Source organism: Saccostrea echinata, unplaced genomic scaffold (assembly GCF_033153115.1).
Source record: "Saccostrea echinata isolate AGI-Se365-2 ecotype Australia unplaced genomic scaffold, CSIRO_AGI_Sech_v1 ptg000054l, whole genome shotgun sequence".
NCBI lineage: Eukaryota > Metazoa > Mollusca > Bivalvia > Ostreida > Ostreidae > Saccostrea > Saccostrea echinata.
Genome location: NW_026889803.1, coordinates 17610001 through 17628666, shown reverse-complemented (window position 1 = coordinate 17628666; position 18666 = coordinate 17610001). Strand labels below are relative to the sequence as shown.

The window sequence follows — 18666 nt, the reverse complement described above, 5'->3', positions numbered from 1 at the left end:
AGCAGCATGCAGGCCATGTTATTTTGAATGTGGTAGGAAGGAAGTTCGAAACCAGCAAACTTACTCTATCGAGTGATCCATCATCAATTCTTTCATTAATGGTTCATCCAAAATCAGCCTTCAAACCAACTCATTTTCACGCCAGTCAAGGACAGATTATTAATTTTCTTCTTCACTGGGATAAAAGACGAGAGAGAGAGAGAGAGAGAGAGAGAGAGAGAGAGAGAGAGAGAGAGAGAGAGAGATCCAAACTATTTGATGGTGGTGTTGGAGAGGAGGTAGTTATTTACAGTCAAGGTCAGATTATTTTTTTTATTTTCTTGCCAGCTTATTTATTTCCAAAATATCCCCCCTTTCAGAATCAAACGACAGGAAACATGAAATTTCATTTCTTCTAATGTAAATCTTATACAGTACCAATTTTTGATGCACCAGATGCGCTAAGAAATGGAGCATGAATTAAAGTTAAACTATATGTGCAGACTCTCCCATCAATTCCAAGTCCCATTCCAAAGAAAACTGCAAATCTGCAATTACTTCCCTTTACATTCACCCATCTAAAATTTGTGCAGCATATAGATTCAGTGTTACAAGACACAGCCAAGCTGAAGATGGCAGTCTAGTTAAATGACTTGTTTTAAATGAGTTCTTGCCTCATTCAGACAACTGTAACATTTTTGTCTGAGCAAGGATAATAATACATAGATAATTAAGTGTCCCATCTTTGTCTACAAGATACAGTTTCATCCGACAAGAACATCCATATCATAATGCTAGCAAAGACAGTCAAAACAGATCCATACCTTCGACAGAGACAACAGACATCACATCCTCTGATTGTCCTTCATCTTCGGCGTCATCCTTCTTTTGTTCTCTTGTAGATAGTTCCCCTGTAGATCATCCATCGGGTTCGACATCATACTCCAATTGTCTCCGTGTAGATATTGTTCCCCCCCCCTTTTTTTTTAGATAAATTGTCATTTGTTCATGTACTTCTTAGCCTGCATCTGAAATGTTTAAGAATGTTGATATTAGAAGTATTCCTACAGAGCGATTCCGCAATGCAGAACTTGCGCAATCTTTCATGTGTAAAATTTGTCAAGATGTCCTTTGTGATCCATGTATTTAAAAATGTAGTCACATTTTTTGCAAGGAATGCAATTTTTTTGTCCAGTGCATGTCCTCACTCCTGCATGTATATCACTACTAGATGAGAGTGAGGTGTCCCCCTGATCATTCAGTCGTGATTAGAATGAATATAAGAGTATCTGTTCAAAGGCACAAAAGGACAAGATAGGCTAAGACCCCTTTTTGGCCCCTAGTTTGGGATGTCTTTTAGAATGATGCAACAGTTTATCAACGAATTTTGACATTTTTATGCAAATTTTCATTGATTTTACAGCACAGTTTGTTTCAGAAAACATAGAGCACAAGCTTGCCTATCTACCAAATTTACATATTTCATACACTAGTATCAGATGCATCTTTTGTATAAAAATCTCAAATAGGCAAGCTTGTGCTCTATGTTTCCCGAAGTGAAAAGTATCTTAAATTTGACGAAATTTCACCAGAATTGAGGAAATTTGGGAAAATGTCTTACTTCTGCACCCTCTTGTGGCCTCTGTGTAAGCTTTGAATCAAAATTAGTACTGGTTTTAAAACAAGCATCATTTTGAGTTCTTAACAACAAACTATCACAGTTTTAACTGTGTTCCGATTTTTACATCAAATAAGGGGCCAGATTCAGCCATTACCATACCTTGTCCTTTATGTATGATGTTACAACGAAACCTAAGGTGTTGAAATTTCTTCAGTCTTCATTGTCTCTACAAAGCTCACTTCGCCACAGACGACCAAAACCTATTATATCTAGTTGAATGAATTTTGTCATACGCAAGAAGAAAATAAGTGATGCTTTTGTATGCTGAAAGACCATTTAAAAGATATTCATTTAATGATACACATTGGAAGCAAGTTGAGAATTTTGGCTAGGAAACAATAATACTCTTTTCAAAAAGAAAATGTCTAGCTAATAGGGTTGACCTTTTACAAAGCAAGAGACAATACAGATCCCTGTATTACTTACATGTACTTTCACAAAACAATGTACCTGTTTTTCAATCCCCAGGAAAATGGAAAGTTGTGAAAGTTTTTTTTATACCCCCTGCATCAATTTTTCAAATTATTGATCATGATGGCAATGTATTGTTTGAAAATTCAGAAAATACTCGCACAGAGCCTTTGAATGCCAAAAAATGTTTTAAGCGAGGTTTTATTGAGTTGGCAAGTCCAAATTGTATAGGCGTAGGATTTTCTTATTTCGAGACCTTTTTCTGTTTCCTTGCAAGAATTAGAGTCTGAATTGTAAATGGTTTAGAAAATTATGGTTTTACATTAAAAATTTCCCTTTACATACAACTGTTTCAGATGACTGTGATGGAATGGGAGAAGATCACTGTATATAAAGAAACAGATTTCAAAATGTTATCAGACAAAGCTTTCAGATTTTCCTTTTTGTATTGTCAAAATTCAACCTGAATATGAAAGCAAAATGTTTGATGTTTTAACCGAGCCCTTGCTAGTGTATGAATAAATACACCCCTTTTAGAATCAATTTTTGATGAAAATAATCATATATTTTACCATTGAAAATGAAAGGGAAATTTTAATGCAAAATCGTATGCATGGGAAAACGAACCAGGGTTGGATATTCCACAAATTTCCTTCTTTTTTTTTTTAATTCTATGATTGATGAAAGAAGAGACACGGGAGACTCTGGTCTTTAGGCTACTACTATAGTGGTTCAAAATATTTGTGTGATGCAGATGAACAATCTGCGAAAGAATTTGTTGGATCTTTTGCAATTAAGAGATCAGTTTCTGAAGGCACAAATACTGCTGAAGTTCTGTGTCCATCGAATTTCTTTGTCTGAAAATGAATCGGGAAAAAATATCCAAAAAGTTGTAAAATCTTTACAAAAATAGAACCAATTTAGAAAGGCATAGCTGTTATTTTACGTGAAATTGCTGGGTTACAAAATTGGAACTTGCACAAACTGTTAAACTTTTAGTTCAGAATGTTTGTTTGATCAACATATGTATCTTTGGAATTAATTCTCAGCTTATGATGCCTTGTAATTATGCAAGAACCCTTTTTGAAACTCGCCATTCTGTATTGTTAGATTTTGTCAGGAAAGAATATGTCTTGTTTGAATATATTTTTACACCTTAGGAGTTTATAAATGTAAAGATCCTCTGATAGAATGTCCACTTGATGTACAAAATTACTGCTGAAATGGGGACTCTTACTTAAACATGTTAAATATGTAGCGTGTAGAGTGGTATTAAAATGTTCAGCAACTTACAGAAGACACTAATGGGCCTGGGTCAAGAGAGGCTTTTAGTAGTGAGGGGAATGAGGCAGGCAACAAACTTCATAGACATTTTAGAAAAATAATCCCAACTCGCTGGGTTTTTTTTACCTGTGGTCATAATAAGAGAACTTGCCCAGTTTTAAATTCTAGTTTATAAATCTTCAAATGAATATTTCTCCAGATTATGATCATTCGCTGTATTTATTTCATCAAGTATCAATATTCATTATCATAGATTTTTTTTTTAAGGAACAAAGTTCACCATGGGCCTTTAATGACCCTGTGAATTTCTGCAAAATCGAAACTGTTCAGGTTTAGTAAAAACTACATTAAATTTCACTTGGACCCTTGATGACTTCATATCTATTAAAAATGACGTAACTTTCTCGCTAGTCCATATATTATGACGTCATAAATTGCGTCATTATTCTCAAATGCTGAAAAATTCTTCAAAAATGGTGAAGGGCTTTTTTAATCTTGAACCACTTTAGAAGAAATTTTCAGCTTAAAAGCTGTTGTTCAATATTTTGCGTAGACCCCAACCTCTGATCCAAACGTTCAATTATATCAGGGTTCTCCACAAGCAGAAAAAGAACAAAGAATTCAGCTCCTAGGATTCCATCACCAAGAGTATATATGCATAAGTACTGCAATAAGAGAACATTTGAAGTATTTGTTGTTTTTTTTTATCAATCCCAGTGACGAGTACCGTTGTGCATTACGTCACAACCTATTTTGACAACTGCGCTCAAGGTAAATAGTACACGCCTCCTAACCGCAAGCTATACGATTGATGGTTTCTCCTTGTCCCAGATTGGTTGCTCGTGCAACAGACTATTTCAGGGGAAAACACAAACAAGAAACAAGTGGGCATGTGCCATTTAATTACCAGTTTTCACAAGAACATTTAACGCATTTTCTTAGGTGGCACGGATTCATCTGAAATTAACAAAAAAAACTTGACATTATTAAGTGGTAAATATTTCAATTTAATTAGTATTGTTTTATAAGGAAAGACATAGGCAAATGTAAATATAAAAGAATGAGATAATTTTTTTCCTTAATATTAACTCACCCCAGGGATACGGTTTGTTTGGACTTCGGGCCTCCTCAATGCCGCAGGAAATCAAGGACAAAGAAATATATGAGAAAAAATCTGCTCGAGAACAGCTAAGCCATTTGTTTTATTGATATGGAAGCATGTTCAGGTAGGTTAAAATTCAAGCCCCCCCCCCCCCCCCCAATCTAAACTTGTCATTACTGAACTGATTTGTGCCTTTTACTAGCCAATGTGCTCAGTTGAGGGATGTGGCCTATGGGCCTCTTGTTACTTTCATGCTAGATCTATCATTGTTATTTTAAGTTGATTTTGATTATTTTATTTGAATTTTCCTTATGTTTAAATAAATGTGTCAATGAGTTAACTTTTACTTACTAAATTTATACCTTGGCAGATGGTTGAACATTATTGATTTTTTCACTTTTTATGCCATTACTGCAGGTTAAATGTGAGGTAGATGCTTCAAGTAAAGTGAACAAGAGATTGTCAAAGTAACTACTATCAGAATCAAATATCCGTATCTTCAAAAATTAGGTCAAAATTTATAGTGCATTCTTGTCGCCCGCGTGGCGCAGTGGTTAGAGCGTCTGCTCTAGAGTCGCGGAGTAAGGAGTTGATCCTTACGTCGCGGGTTCGAATCCCACTGTGGGACGTGGAGACCTGTCCTCCGGATGAGACCGTATAAACCGAGGTCTCGTGTCGCAGTAAGTGCTGGCACGAAAAAGATCCCTCACTGCTCAATGGCCGTAAGTGCCGAGTATAGGACAAAATTTGCAGCTCTCCACCGGCAAGTGGTGGCGTCTCCATATGAGTGAAAAATTCTCGAGAGGGACGTTAAACAACATACAAACAAACAAACATAGTGCATTCAAAATCAGATTTATATGCACTGCAGTCTGCAGTGTATTCTCTATTTACATGAAGCAGACTATAGTATGCACATTCGTAATGCTATACAGAAGTTAAAATCTTCTTCGTCGGAATTGTGGGAGAATATACCCCTTAGTTTGGAGATTTTGTTGGCCCTTCGGGCTCGGTTTTTTATTTAACAAAATCACTCGACTAATTCTCCAACAATTCCTCCGACGCGGGAATTCTTAAACAAGTCATTGTTTTTAGATGTTCAATAGACAATTATTTTAAATGTGGTGCCTTGTGAATGAGTTTACTCAAAATGTCTCTTCCTTCGGCAGTAAGCATCTGGTAAATTGGTACTGATGATAGTTGTATCGGCATGCACGGTCTTATCAAATAGATCTTTTGCAAAGGCACTCATGCATGTATTATTATCATTACACGCTTTTAAAACGTAAAACTTTTATGCATTATGCTATTCGATAAGTGGTGCGATTTAAATCTTGCAAATTATTCTTGATTTTTTTTTATTTCTGGTATTATTGCAGTTGACCAGAGAAAAATTCAATACGTGGTCTTATAAATGAGTTCAACAATCAATAACAGAATCTCTATAGGTCCGCAGCATTTTTCATGAACTACAAAAGAGTTTGAATAAAACTTAGAATTTTAACTTGATTATGCCCTTGTCATGTTAAAATATATAGATGACCTCAATACTGCAGGTACTGGGTAGTTTGCTAAAAACTAAGTGATTGCCACATCATGTGACCAGTCCTTATCTCAAATCTACATGTAATCGTCCTTAATATGTAGCTCTTAATTCATATTAAGTGTCTCCAATATTGGTGAAGTTTTAGAAAGAAATGTCCTTCCTATGAAGAATTTATATGTTTTCATCACAAAAATGCAGATCTTTCCTTTAAGCATTTTAACTGCAACGTGTTGAGTTCAGTTTTTATAATTTTTTGTTACATGCATCTTGTGGAAAATGACTGGGGGGGGGGGGGGGGGGGGGAGATCGTTTGGCCAACTGCATAAAAATGTCTTTTTACCATTTTTAATTCAGGCACTGTACGTATCTACAACAGGGTTGAGTATTTCAAATCAGCAATATTAAAAATAAAGATTTTGTACGCGTTCTGTTTTCGTGGTGTAAGTATTAAAAAGAACTTTCTTAACATACAGTATTGGATAAAAAATTCGGAATGATAAACCAGCGCCATTCATTAGCCTTTACGTCCATCAAATGGAAGACAACAATAGACATGACTGGTCATTTTTAGCATACTTTATTTTCAAGTCTTTGAAAAACAATTTTCTTGTGTCCTTTGAGTTGTGAAGTTTCCTTCCACCTCAGTTCTTTTAGACATTACAAAGGAACATCAAAATGTTAATAAATCCTTGCTTTCCTCAGTCAATGTACAGCATTTACCGAAATTTTCAAAAGCCCTAAGTCCCATTGCCGGACATGGAGACCGGTCCTTCGGATGAGACCATATAAACCGAGGTCCCGTGTCGCAGTAGGGGTTAGCACGAAAAAGATCCCTCACTGCTCAATGGACCTGAGTGCCGAGTATAGGTCAAAATTTGTAGCCCTCCACCGGCAAGTGGTAGCGTCTCCATATGAGTGAAAAATTCTCGAAAGGGACTTTAAACAAAAAACAAAAGCCCTAAGTAGTCTTAGACTAGAACCCAAAGAATCAGTCTAAGAACTCGTTTGTAATTTTATTTTCCGGCAAACAAATTATCAATGTCGTTTGGTAAAAACGTCATTTTGTTGTTTCACATCAAATTCGGCCACCTTTTTGTAAGTCTGTGTTTGTCGTGAGCAAATGGTAAATATTCTAAAAAAAAAAAATTTGTATTGGCAACGATTAACGGATCAATTTACCATTCTGTAATATTTCAAATAACTACTATCAAGTATAAGAATGAAAAATCAGTTGCCATCTTGCTTGGTTAAAACACATCTGCCTTTCACTGTTAACACTTGTATTAGAGAAAGCCAGGAAGAATATCAAATGAATTAGCTTCTAAGTAATTAATGAATAAAATTGTTTATTAATTATGCAAAACTTACAGAAGAAGAAGTAGCGAAACGAGAACACAGCTGGCCGTCACCAAATACACCGTCCCTCTGAAGAAGGAGACTGTATGGGAATATATGGAGTTAAAAAACAGACTTCCTATGATACCACAAGTTGTTTCAACCGCAGATATCCCACCAAATAGGGCTCCTGTGATGTAAATGAAATGATTCATTATAATAGATATTATACCTAAACTTTAATATTGTTGCTAGAAAATGAATGATGTGTTTCGATGTACTTGTAAAGGTATTAAACTTATTTAGCAATCAGAAAACAACCTTGCTTGTCTGGTGACGTCATTCTTGACATGATTGCACGAATCATTGGTAGAGTTAAAACGCCACCACCTCCAACAATCGCAGCTGTAATTTATAATAAAAATATTCTTTTTTTTAGTTAAAAAAATAGCTGCAGAACTCTAGCGTTATTGTTTTATATTTTAGTCTTTGTTCAACAGTTCTGCAGCTAAAACCATAACGCTAGAGTTCTGCGGTTAAGTTAAAAAGAACTTGTGGGTTTGAGTCCTCGTCTGATTGGACTTGAAAACTAAATTCTAATCAAGCTGATGCTTGCATTTGATTATTAAACAATTTCTTGAACGTGTCATCTCAGCATTGTGGATTTTTTAAATGTTATTAACATTGATATTTTCTCATTATAAGATACTTAACAATACATTTCATAATTGAACTAGTATTAATTGTAACGGGGACCGTTACAGATGTTCCCCAAACGCTCCCCAACTTCCTTTTGGTGTCTTATTCCCTGTAAGCTTCATTAAATAAGGCAATCAAGTATATTGGGTTTTTTTTTACGCATTACACAGGCGCGCACAGGCATGCATGTACAAAATGACCATGTCAACTTGTCTACACTTTTAATACATCTTTATATTCAAATTTCATTAAAAGAAAAAAAAAATTCGGCTATATTAAGTATATCTGTCATTTTACGCATTGCATGCGCGCGCACGTGCATGCATGTCCACGATGACCGTGTCATCTCGTCAACACTATAAATATATCTACATATTTCGGGTATCAATTCATTTCATCAAAAAGTATAAAAGTTACAGCTATACCAAGTATATTGGTCATTTTAGCATTGCATGCGCGCGCACGTGCATGCCTATGCATGTTGACAATGTCGTCTTGTCTACATTTATAATATGTCTATATATTCTGAGTATCAAAGCATAACATCAAAAAATGTAAAAGTTATGGCTATATCAAGTATATTGGTGATTTTACTCATTGCACGCGCATGCACGTGCATGCAAATGCATGCATGTGCGCGCTGATCATGTCATCTCGTCTACACTTCTAATATATACTTATATTCTGAGTTTCAAAGCAATTCATCTAAAAATATACAAGTTAAGTCTATATCATTCGTATAGGTTATTTCAATCATTGCGCATGCGCACACGTGCATGAATGTGCATTTTGACCATGTCGTCTTGTCTACACTATTAATATATCCTGATATCCTGAGTATCAAAGCATTTCATCAAAAGAGTTGAAAGTTATGGCTATATCAAGTATATTTGTCATTTTACTCATTGCACGCGCATGCGCGTGCACACACGTGCATGCATGTGTGCGCTGATCAAGTCTTCTTGTCTACACTTCTAATATATATTTATATTCTGAGTGTCAAAGCAATTCATCAAAAAATGTACAAGTTAAGTCTATATCAATTGTATTGGTTATTTTAATCAATGCGCATGCGCGCACGTGCATGCATGTGCATTCTGACCATGTCATCTTGTCTACACTATTAATATATTCTTATATTCTGAGTATCAAAGTATTTCATCAAAAGATATAAAAGTTATGGCAATATCAAGTATATTGGTCATTTTACTCATTGCACGCGCACGCACGTGCATGCACGTGCGTGCAAAATGACCTTCGTTCCGCAAATCTACATTACATTCCTATTAACCCTAAAAAGGTTTCAACTCAATCGGATGTATAGTTTCGGAGATCACTCACGGACAAAAAAGTACCCAGGAAGAAAAATAATAATAATAATAACTAGACTCTTGTTGCCATGGCAACAAAAAAGTCTTCCGTTCTTCTAAATCTGTAAGAATTTGCTTTTTTCTGTGTAAAAAACATACATATCATATTTACTGTGAAAGAAAAAAATAACTGGAAAAAAGTCCTTTCAGTACTTAAGGTACTTTGATTTTCATTATCAATCTTGTATAATACATTTGGCACCTATAAGAGATATACGTATATCATTAGCAATTTAAAAAAAAAATGTTTGCAATCATTTCTAAGACAAACAAACAGACGAACGAACACCGTACTATCATAAACTTCACTGTGTGTATGTTTTGGCATAATTGTGATGGTGTTATAAAAAAATATAATGAATTAAGTTAGTATCACATTAAACGTAAAGTCACTGAGTTTTGTAAAGTTATAATATCAAGATTTGACAACATACCTATAAGACAAATTATTCAATTACATTTATTCTTCAGCAATCGATTGATTGATTGATTGATTGATTGATTATACGTATGTTGTTTAACGTCCCTCTCCAGAATTTTTCACTCACATGGAGACGCCACCACTCGCCGGTGGAGACTGTAAATTTTTGTCCTATACTTTGGCATTTATCGCAATTGAGCAGTGGGGAATCTTTTTTATGCCAGCATCTTCTGCGACAAGGGACCTCGATTTATACGATCTCATCCAAAGGACCGGTCTCCACGTCCCACAGTCGAAGTTCATAATACCGAGATATTTTATTTTTTATTTTATTCTATTTTTTTTTCACAAGTTTGTTGCAGCAGATTTACTTAAAGATCATACTTCAAGATCATTTCGAACTCAGGCTACTTAATTGCAGTGCATACAGCGTCAAGTGATTTTGATTGACAGGTCAACACACGTGCACTTCGTGTGATACTTTTTAAGCTGAAAAATATACAGGATGTGACCATGACTGACTATGAAATCAGAAAACATCTAATAAAGAATGGGTGTGACCGATAAAGAACTAATTTTTGGTCTGGATCGGGATTAAGAGGGAATCTCTCCTCTCTCTCTCTCTCTCTCTCTCTCTCTCTCAGACATGTAAATTGAACATTTCATAATTATAAAATATGAAATTCTGTATACATGTAAATGGTAATGTTATTCACATGTTCCAGATTTAAATCTAAAACGAATATATAATTCAAATTCAAGACGGGGGGGGGGGGGGGCTTCAAAGGAATTAGATAATTTTATGAATTACAAGGAAAAGTACGGACGTCAGTTGCATGTACATGATTATATATCATTGCATAAAATTGTGTTCATTCAGATATACTTATCCCACATATCAACAGACATGTACAATTTTTTTATCATGTTTTTTTTTTTTTTTTTTTTCAAAAGAAACATATAGCGTACCATTATTTCACACACTCTTTAACTCTTTGAGTATTTCACAAGAATCCAAGAATCGCCTTTTCACATCTTTTATAATTCCTTGGGTATATAGAGTATAGATCATGTGTCATAAATAATTTAACCTTTTATCAGATATATATGTAATAACCAAATCTAATCTATAGATTGATTTTCTTTCTTTTCAGTGGCAGATATCAATTTATTTATAAAGGCTTTAAAACAGTACTGTATTACAATTTTCTATCGCTTAATTCCTTTTTTGAGTGTATGTAATATTTTTTAATATCGAAAGTAAAACTCGGAAATCGGGATAATTTCGCATTCAGATCATAGAGAATAATAAATCGTCTGCATTATAGAAGGCTTATAACTATCGTATTCTGAACTTAATATACGAAATAGATAAAACTGCATGCCTGTCCATCACTATAAATGTATATTCAGTGCTTATAATATATTTACTTGAATTAGCTACCTAGCATATATATATTAATTTTTTTTTAGATATATTCATGTGTAAATTAACTAACTGTCAATACAGACTTACACTACACTGGCAACTTCAAACTTTACATGCACTGGAAGCGGTAACCAACGTCCTCTTAAATTTTGAAGAGTGAATATAGAACGTCTAAATATTTTGATATGGAGAGTGTATATGTCTCTAACGTCATCGATACTATTTCCGCCTTTATCTCGAAAGTTCTATTCTCACTTACAAGTCAGAGTTATCTTTCTTTGCCCATTGTCTACACACTAGGTAAATAGGGAAAATGAGGGTACCGAAAATCTAGAAAATGTGGAATCTGATTTCAAAACAAATTATATATTTAGTATTTGTAGAATAACCTCTGTTATACATAATAATATCTTGAAAAAATATTAAAAAACAAAAAAGTTGAAAATTGACCAAACACAAGTTCACTTCCGGTTCGGACAGGAAGTACCGGAAACACACGAAAACAACTTCGAAACAAAGAGAATGTCATGATCTAATACTCCTGTAAATTTCACATCTTTACCTCAAACCGTTTCCGAGAAAAATTCCGGACAAAAGTCCATTTAAAAATTGGAAATTCGGCCGTAACTTCGGACCGGAAGTGAATTTTTCAAAAAACGGAATTTTACATAAACTTCATATATCAGCCTACTATCATGTGAAAAATTGTGAAAATCTATCCAACCATCTCTGAGTAATCGCGCTCACAAAATTTGGGAGGAATAATAATAATAATAATAATAATAAAAAGAAACAATACAATCACTATAAGTCTTCCGTTGTGAACGGAAGACTTAACTAGAAACTCATTACTAGTAATGAGAAGGTCTTCCGTTATACTACTTCCTGTTTGCATGAACATGTCTTTTCCAACGTCGGTATTAGCCTAAAACTTATGTAAAAACAAAATAAGTTAAAAAATACTTTTTTGCTTCGTTTCCTGTCACGATCGGAAGTAATGACGACACACGATTTTTACACGAAGCAAAAGAACTGATGACTGACTATAAGTCCTCAAAGTTTTAGACTTCAGTCTTTAACTGTTGCCGAACAATTGTGAGAACAAATTCTAATTTTGAAGACAGGAAAACACGCGACCGGAAGTGAAGTGAATAAAAATTTTCTCTTGACTTTTGCAGTATCTACAGCATATGTAAAAAACATTTCAAATACTTATCTATAAGTGATATTTATGAGAAAGTTAAACCACGAAATAACGTAGTTTATCTCTTAAAACCGGAAGTTTAAAGTTTTTTTTCCCGGTGGAATCTAACATATTTCAAAACAGCGAAAGGGAAGCAATAAAGTGATGAAAGTTTTAGTTTTAAAAAAGAAAAGTTGAAATTTTTGTTTTCTTCTATCACTTCCTGTGATCACCGGAAGTGACGACTGACGCTTTTAACCCTATGTGGTTTGCCTTCTCACCAAGTTGTATTACTCCTATAAGTTTGGTGTCTTACTTTCATGCCGTTTCCGAGATCTCGCTGAAATAACTTTTCATTTTGAGGACAAGAAAACACGCGACCGGAAGTGAATTTTACTAAAATATTTCACATCACTCTAGACATCTGCAGTCTCAATAACATATATAAAAATCATTTAAAGAACTCTATCTATAGGCGATATGTATCGGAAAATTAAATACCCTACTATGTAGTTTTTCTCTTATAACCGGAAGTTGTCGTTTTTTGTTTCCGGTGGGACCAACACATATCGTAACTGTGAAAAAGATACAATTATATGATGCAAGTCTTATTCTAAAAGAGAAAAGTTGAAATTTTTGATTTCTTTGATCACTTCCTGTGACAACCGGAAGTGACGCCTGACGCTCTTAACCCAAATGGTTTTGTCTACTTCTCAAGGTCTAATACTCCTATAAGTTTGGTGTCTAAATCTCTTACCGTTTCTGAGATATCACTGGGACAAGTTCTCATTTTGTGGACATTTAAACGCGCGACCGGAAGTGAATTTTACCAAGATATTTGACGTCATTCTAGACATTTGCAGTCTTGATAACATATTCAAAAATCAGTTCAAATACATTGTCTATAAAAAATATTTATGGGAAAGTAAAATACTCAAATTATGCAGTTTTTCGCTTATAGCCGGAAGTTGACGTTTTTGTTTCCGGTGGGACCAACATATTTCGAAACTACAAATGAGATGCAATAAAGTGATGCAAAAAAATACTCAAAAAAGAAAAGATGAAATTTTCGATTTCTTTGATCACTTCCTGTGACGACCGGAAGTGACGACTGATGATCTTAACCCAAATGGATTTGCCTACTCCTCAAGATCTATTAACCATATAAGTTTGGTGTCTTAATATCTTACCGTTTCTGAGATATGACTCGGACAAAATATTTCTGAAAAAAACGGAAATCGGACATATCTGACGACCGGAAGTGAATTTTGAAAAAAATGAAAGATGCATTTGTAGGTATTTTCATTCTCTATTATCCCTGAAAATTTCAAGAAAATCCATCCAGCCATCTCCGAGAAATCGTCCGAAAAGAAAAGGGGAAAAAAATAATAATAATAACTAGAAACTCATTACTAGTAATGAGAAGGTCTTCCGTTCTACTACTTCCTGTTTGCATCAATATGTCTTTTCCAACGTCGGTATTAGCCTATAATTTATGTAGAAACAAAATAACTTAAAAAATCACTTTTTTGCTTCGTTTCCTGTCACGACCGGAAGTAATGACGACACACGATCTTTACACGATGCAAATGAACTGATGACTGACTATAAGTCCTGAAAGTTTTAGACTTCAGTCTATTATTGTTGCCGAACAAATGTGAGAACAAATTCTAATTTTGAGGACAGGAAAACACACGACCGGATGTGAACTGAATAAAAATCTCTGAATTTTCTCATGACTTTTGTAGTATCTACAACATATGTAAAAAAAAAATTTCAAATACTGATATATAAGTGATATTTATGAGAAAGTTAAACCACGAAATAACGTAGTTTATCTCTTAAAACCGGAATGTTAAAGTTTTTGTTTCCAGTAGAATCTAACATATTTCAAAACAGCGAAAGAGAAAGAATAAAGTGATGCAAGTTTTAATTTTAAGAATAAAAGTTAAATTTTTGATTTCTTTGATCACTTCCTGTGACGACCGGAAGTGACGGATTACGTGTTTAACCCTATATGTTTTGCCTACTCACCAAGGTTTATTACTCCTATAAGTTTAGTGTCTTAATCTCATGCTGTTTCCGAGATCTCTCTGAAATAAGTTTTCATTTTGAGGACAAGAAAACACGCGACCGGAAGTGAATTTTACTAAGATATTTCACGTCACTCTAGACATCTGCAGTCTCAATAACATATATTAAAATCATTTAAACACCTCTATGTATAGGCGATATGTATGGGAAAATTAAAAACCCTATTATGTAGTTTTCTCTTATAACCGGAAGTTGTCGTTTTTTGGTTCTGGTGAGACCAACACATATCGTAACTGTGAAAAAGATACAATTATATGATGCAAGTCTTATTCCAAAAGAGAAAAGTTGAAATTTTTGATTTCTTTGATCACTTCCTGTGACGACCGGAAGTGACGGCTGACGCTCTTAACCCAAATGGTTTTGTCTACTCCTCAACGTCTATTACTCCTACAAGTTTGGTGTCTAAATCTCTTACCGTTTCTGAAATATCACTGGGACAAGTTCTCAATTTGCGGACATTTAAACGCGCGACCGGAAGTGAATTTTACAAAGATATTTGACGTTACTCTAGACATTTGACGTCTTGATAACATATTTAAAAATCAGTTCAAATACTTTATCTATAAAAAATATTTATGGGAAAGTAAAATACTCAAATTATGCAGTTTTTCGCTTATAGCCGGAAGTTGACGTTTTTGTTTCCGGTGGGACCAACATATTTCGAATCTACAAATAAGATGCAACAATGTGATGAAAGAAAAAAAATCAAAAAAGAAAAGTTGAAAATTTCGATTTCTTTAATCACTTCCTGTGACGACCGGAAGTGACGGCTGACGCTCTTAACCCAAATGGTTTTGCCTACTCCTCAAGATCTATTAACCATATAAGTTTGGTGTCTTAATCTGTTACCGTTTCTGAGATATGACTGGGACAAAATATTTTTGAAAACAAAGGAAATTGGACATATCTGACGACAGGAAGTGAATTTTGAAAAAATGAAAAAAACGCCTGGGGGTATTTTCATTCTCTATCACCCCTGAAAATATCAGGAAAATCCACCCAGCCATCTCTGAGAAATCGAGGGGGGCAAGAAAAAGGGGGAAAAAAAAATAATAATAATAATAAACACTACAATCACTATAAGGTCTTCCGTCTGAAACGGAAGACCTTAAAAAGAAAAAACAGTAGAATCACTATAAGGTCTTCCGACTGAAACGGAAGACCTTAATAACAGAATGCGGTGTAAGGTTCACGTCAAAACATGGTTGACGCAAAACAATTCCTGAATTTTCCCCTTCAATTCGAGCATTTCTGCATTGGACAGGGCTGATGGTTGTTTATGAGATGAAAAACTATGTGTAAGCTTTCTAAGTTTAGCGGAATCATGAACATTTTCGGCGTGATGAATAATTTGTTTACAGTAGTGATGAGGCTTTCGCGCACCTGCAGGAGCGGATCCAAGGATTTACAAATGAATAAAATTTAATAGAAATGAAGTTTTAATACTTTTAAATATTATTTAATGAAATTATTAATATGCAAGTAATAGATATAGAAGAAAACGCGAAATGCTAATGAATGCAGCTGACAATCACTACTTTCTAAAGATAAATTAATTCTAAATAAAATAATTATAAATTCTAAAGACAAAACAGAAGAAGAATGAATGGTAGTAAAATATCAAATCACATCAGGGGAACCGAACTTTATTAATGAAACTCTTAAGAAGTTCCTTATAAGTTGTAAATTTTATATCTGTGTATTCTACCTGGTTGCTTCGAGGAAAGGGGGGGGGGGGGTCTTGAACATAAACATGTAAATTAGCATTACTTTGTAGAAAGAATTAAGGCTTATAATTTTAAAAACGTCAAGAAGAGTTGCTTGTGATATGAAAGTCAAGGTCATTTTATAAAGAATGCAAAACATAAAAGCGAAAAAGAGAAAAAAGGGGGGGGGGTAAAGATGGCAATGTCTTCTACAGTTGACAAAAATAGGGGCGAATAAAATGCACACACATATCATATACAACCGTTTTTATTTAATATAAACTCGTTTCCATGGCAACGGCAAGGTTTTTCTGGCCTATCCCAATCACCCAGTAGGTTTTAACTCTACACCAGTTCCTACGTAAATGAGCACTGAGCAGTCCTCGCAGACTATATATACGGGGGAAAAATCAATATTCTGTAGTGTTTAAGAAACGTTGGTCCTACGTTTTCGGAAATTCTAAGATATTTAAAGATATTTAATTCCTTCTTAATCCTATCAGGAAACTGGTAATACGTAAAATCTTCAAAGAGGGGCCTTTACATACCCTATGAATATTACAGAAAAAAGAAGTTAGAAAGACGAAGAAATAGAAAAAATCGACTTTTTAATCCAATTTCTGTGACGACCGGAAGTAATGACGACGGAAAGAATATTCATGGTGACATCTACAAGTCATTATCTATGATATCTGACAAAGTTAACTTTCATATCTTAAGCTGTTCTGGAGAAATGGAGCGGACATAGTCCTTTACCAAATTTCGTCTATACAATAATATTAAGAATACTAGAAACTCATTACTAGTAATGAGAAGGTCTTCCGTTATACTACTTCCTGTTTGCATGAACATGTCTTTTCCAACGTCGGTATTAGCCTAAAACTTATGTAAAAACAAAATAAGCTAAAAAATACTTTTTTGCTTCGTTTCCTGTCACGATCGGAAGTAATGACGACACACGATTTTTACACGAAGCAAATGAACTGATGACTGACTATAAGTCCTCAAAGTTTTAGACTTCAGTCTTTTACTGTTGCCGAACAATTGTGAGAACAAATTCTAATTTCGAAGACAGGAAAACACGCGACCGGAAGTGAAGTGAATAAAAATTTTCTCTTGACTTTTGCAGTATCTACAGCATATGTAAAAACATTTCAAATACTTATCTATAAGTGATATTTATGAGAAAGTTAAACCACGAAATAACGTAGTTTATCTCTTAAAACCGGAAGTTTAAAGTTTTTTTTCCCGGTGGAATCTAACATATTTCAAAACAGCGAAAGGGAAGCAATAAAGTGATGAAAGTTTTAGTTTTAAAAAAGAAAAGTTGAAATTTTTGTTTTCTTCGATCACTTCCTGTGATCACCGGAAGTGACGACTGACGTTTTTAACCCTATGTGGTTTGCCTTCTCACCAAGTTGTATTACTCCTATAAGTTTGGTGTCTTACTTTCATGCCGTTTCTGAGATCTCGCTGAAATAACTTTTCATTTTGAGGACAAGAAAACACGCGACCGGAAGTGAATTTTATTAAAATATTTCACATCACTCTAGACATCTGCAGTCTCAATAACATATATAAAAATCATTTAAAGAACTCTATATATAGGCGATTTGTATCGGAAAATTAAATACCCTACTATGTAGTTTTTCTCTTATAACCGGAAGTTGTCGTTTTTTGTTTCCGGTGGGACCAACACATATCGTAACTGTGAAAAAGATACAATTATATGATGCAAGTCTTATTCCAAAAGAGAAAAGTTGAAATTTTTGATTTCTTTGATCACTTCCTGTGACAACCGGAAGTGACGACTAACGCTTTTAACCCAAATGGTTTTGTCTACTTCTCAAGGTCTAATACTCCTATAAGTTTGGTGTCTAAATCTCTTACCGTTTCTGAGATATCACTGGGACAAGTTCTCATTTTGTGGACATTTAAACGCGCGACCGGAAGTGAATTTTACAAAGATATTTGACGTTACTCTAGACATTTGCAGTCTTGATAACATATTCAAAAATCAGTTCAAATACATTGTCTATAAAAAATATTTATGGGAAAGTAAAATACTCAAATTATGCAGTTTTTCGCTTATAGCCGGAAGTTGACGTTTTTGTTTCCGGTGGGACCAACATATTTCGAAACTACAAATGAGATGCAATAATGTGATGCAAAAAAATATTCAAAAAAGAAAAGATGAAATTTTCGATTTCTTTGATCACTTCCTGTGACGACCGGAAGTGACGACTGATGATCTTAACCCAAATGGATTTGCCTACTCCTCAAGATCTATTAACCATATAAGTTTGGTGTCTTAATATCTTACCGTTTCTGAGATATGACTCGGACAAAATATTTCTGAAAAAAACGGAAATCGGACATATCTGACGACCGGAAGTGAATTTTGAAAAAAATGAAAGATGCATTTG

At 34.4% G+C, this 18666-nt stretch overlaps 1 protein-coding gene across 1 annotated transcript in view; it reads right to left on the bottom strand.

Moving 5' to 3' along the window:
* Nucleotides 1-6975: 6975 nt before the first annotated feature.
* Nucleotides 6976-18666, bottom strand: part of LOC133206351 (lysosomal proton-coupled steroid conjugate and bile acid symporter SLC46A3-like) — a 14537-nt gene continuing 2846 nt past the window's right edge. The window contains exons 2-4 of the mRNA XM_061342303.1: nt 7660-7743; nt 7372-7528; nt 6976-7135 (exon numbers count right to left, since the gene is read on the bottom strand). Coding sequence (XP_061198287.1) covers nt 7039-7135; nt 7372-7528; nt 7660-7743 — 338 coding nt within the window. The 3' untranslated portion in view covers nt 6976-7038. The remainder of the gene's footprint in view (nt 7136-7371; nt 7529-7659; nt 7744-18666) is intronic.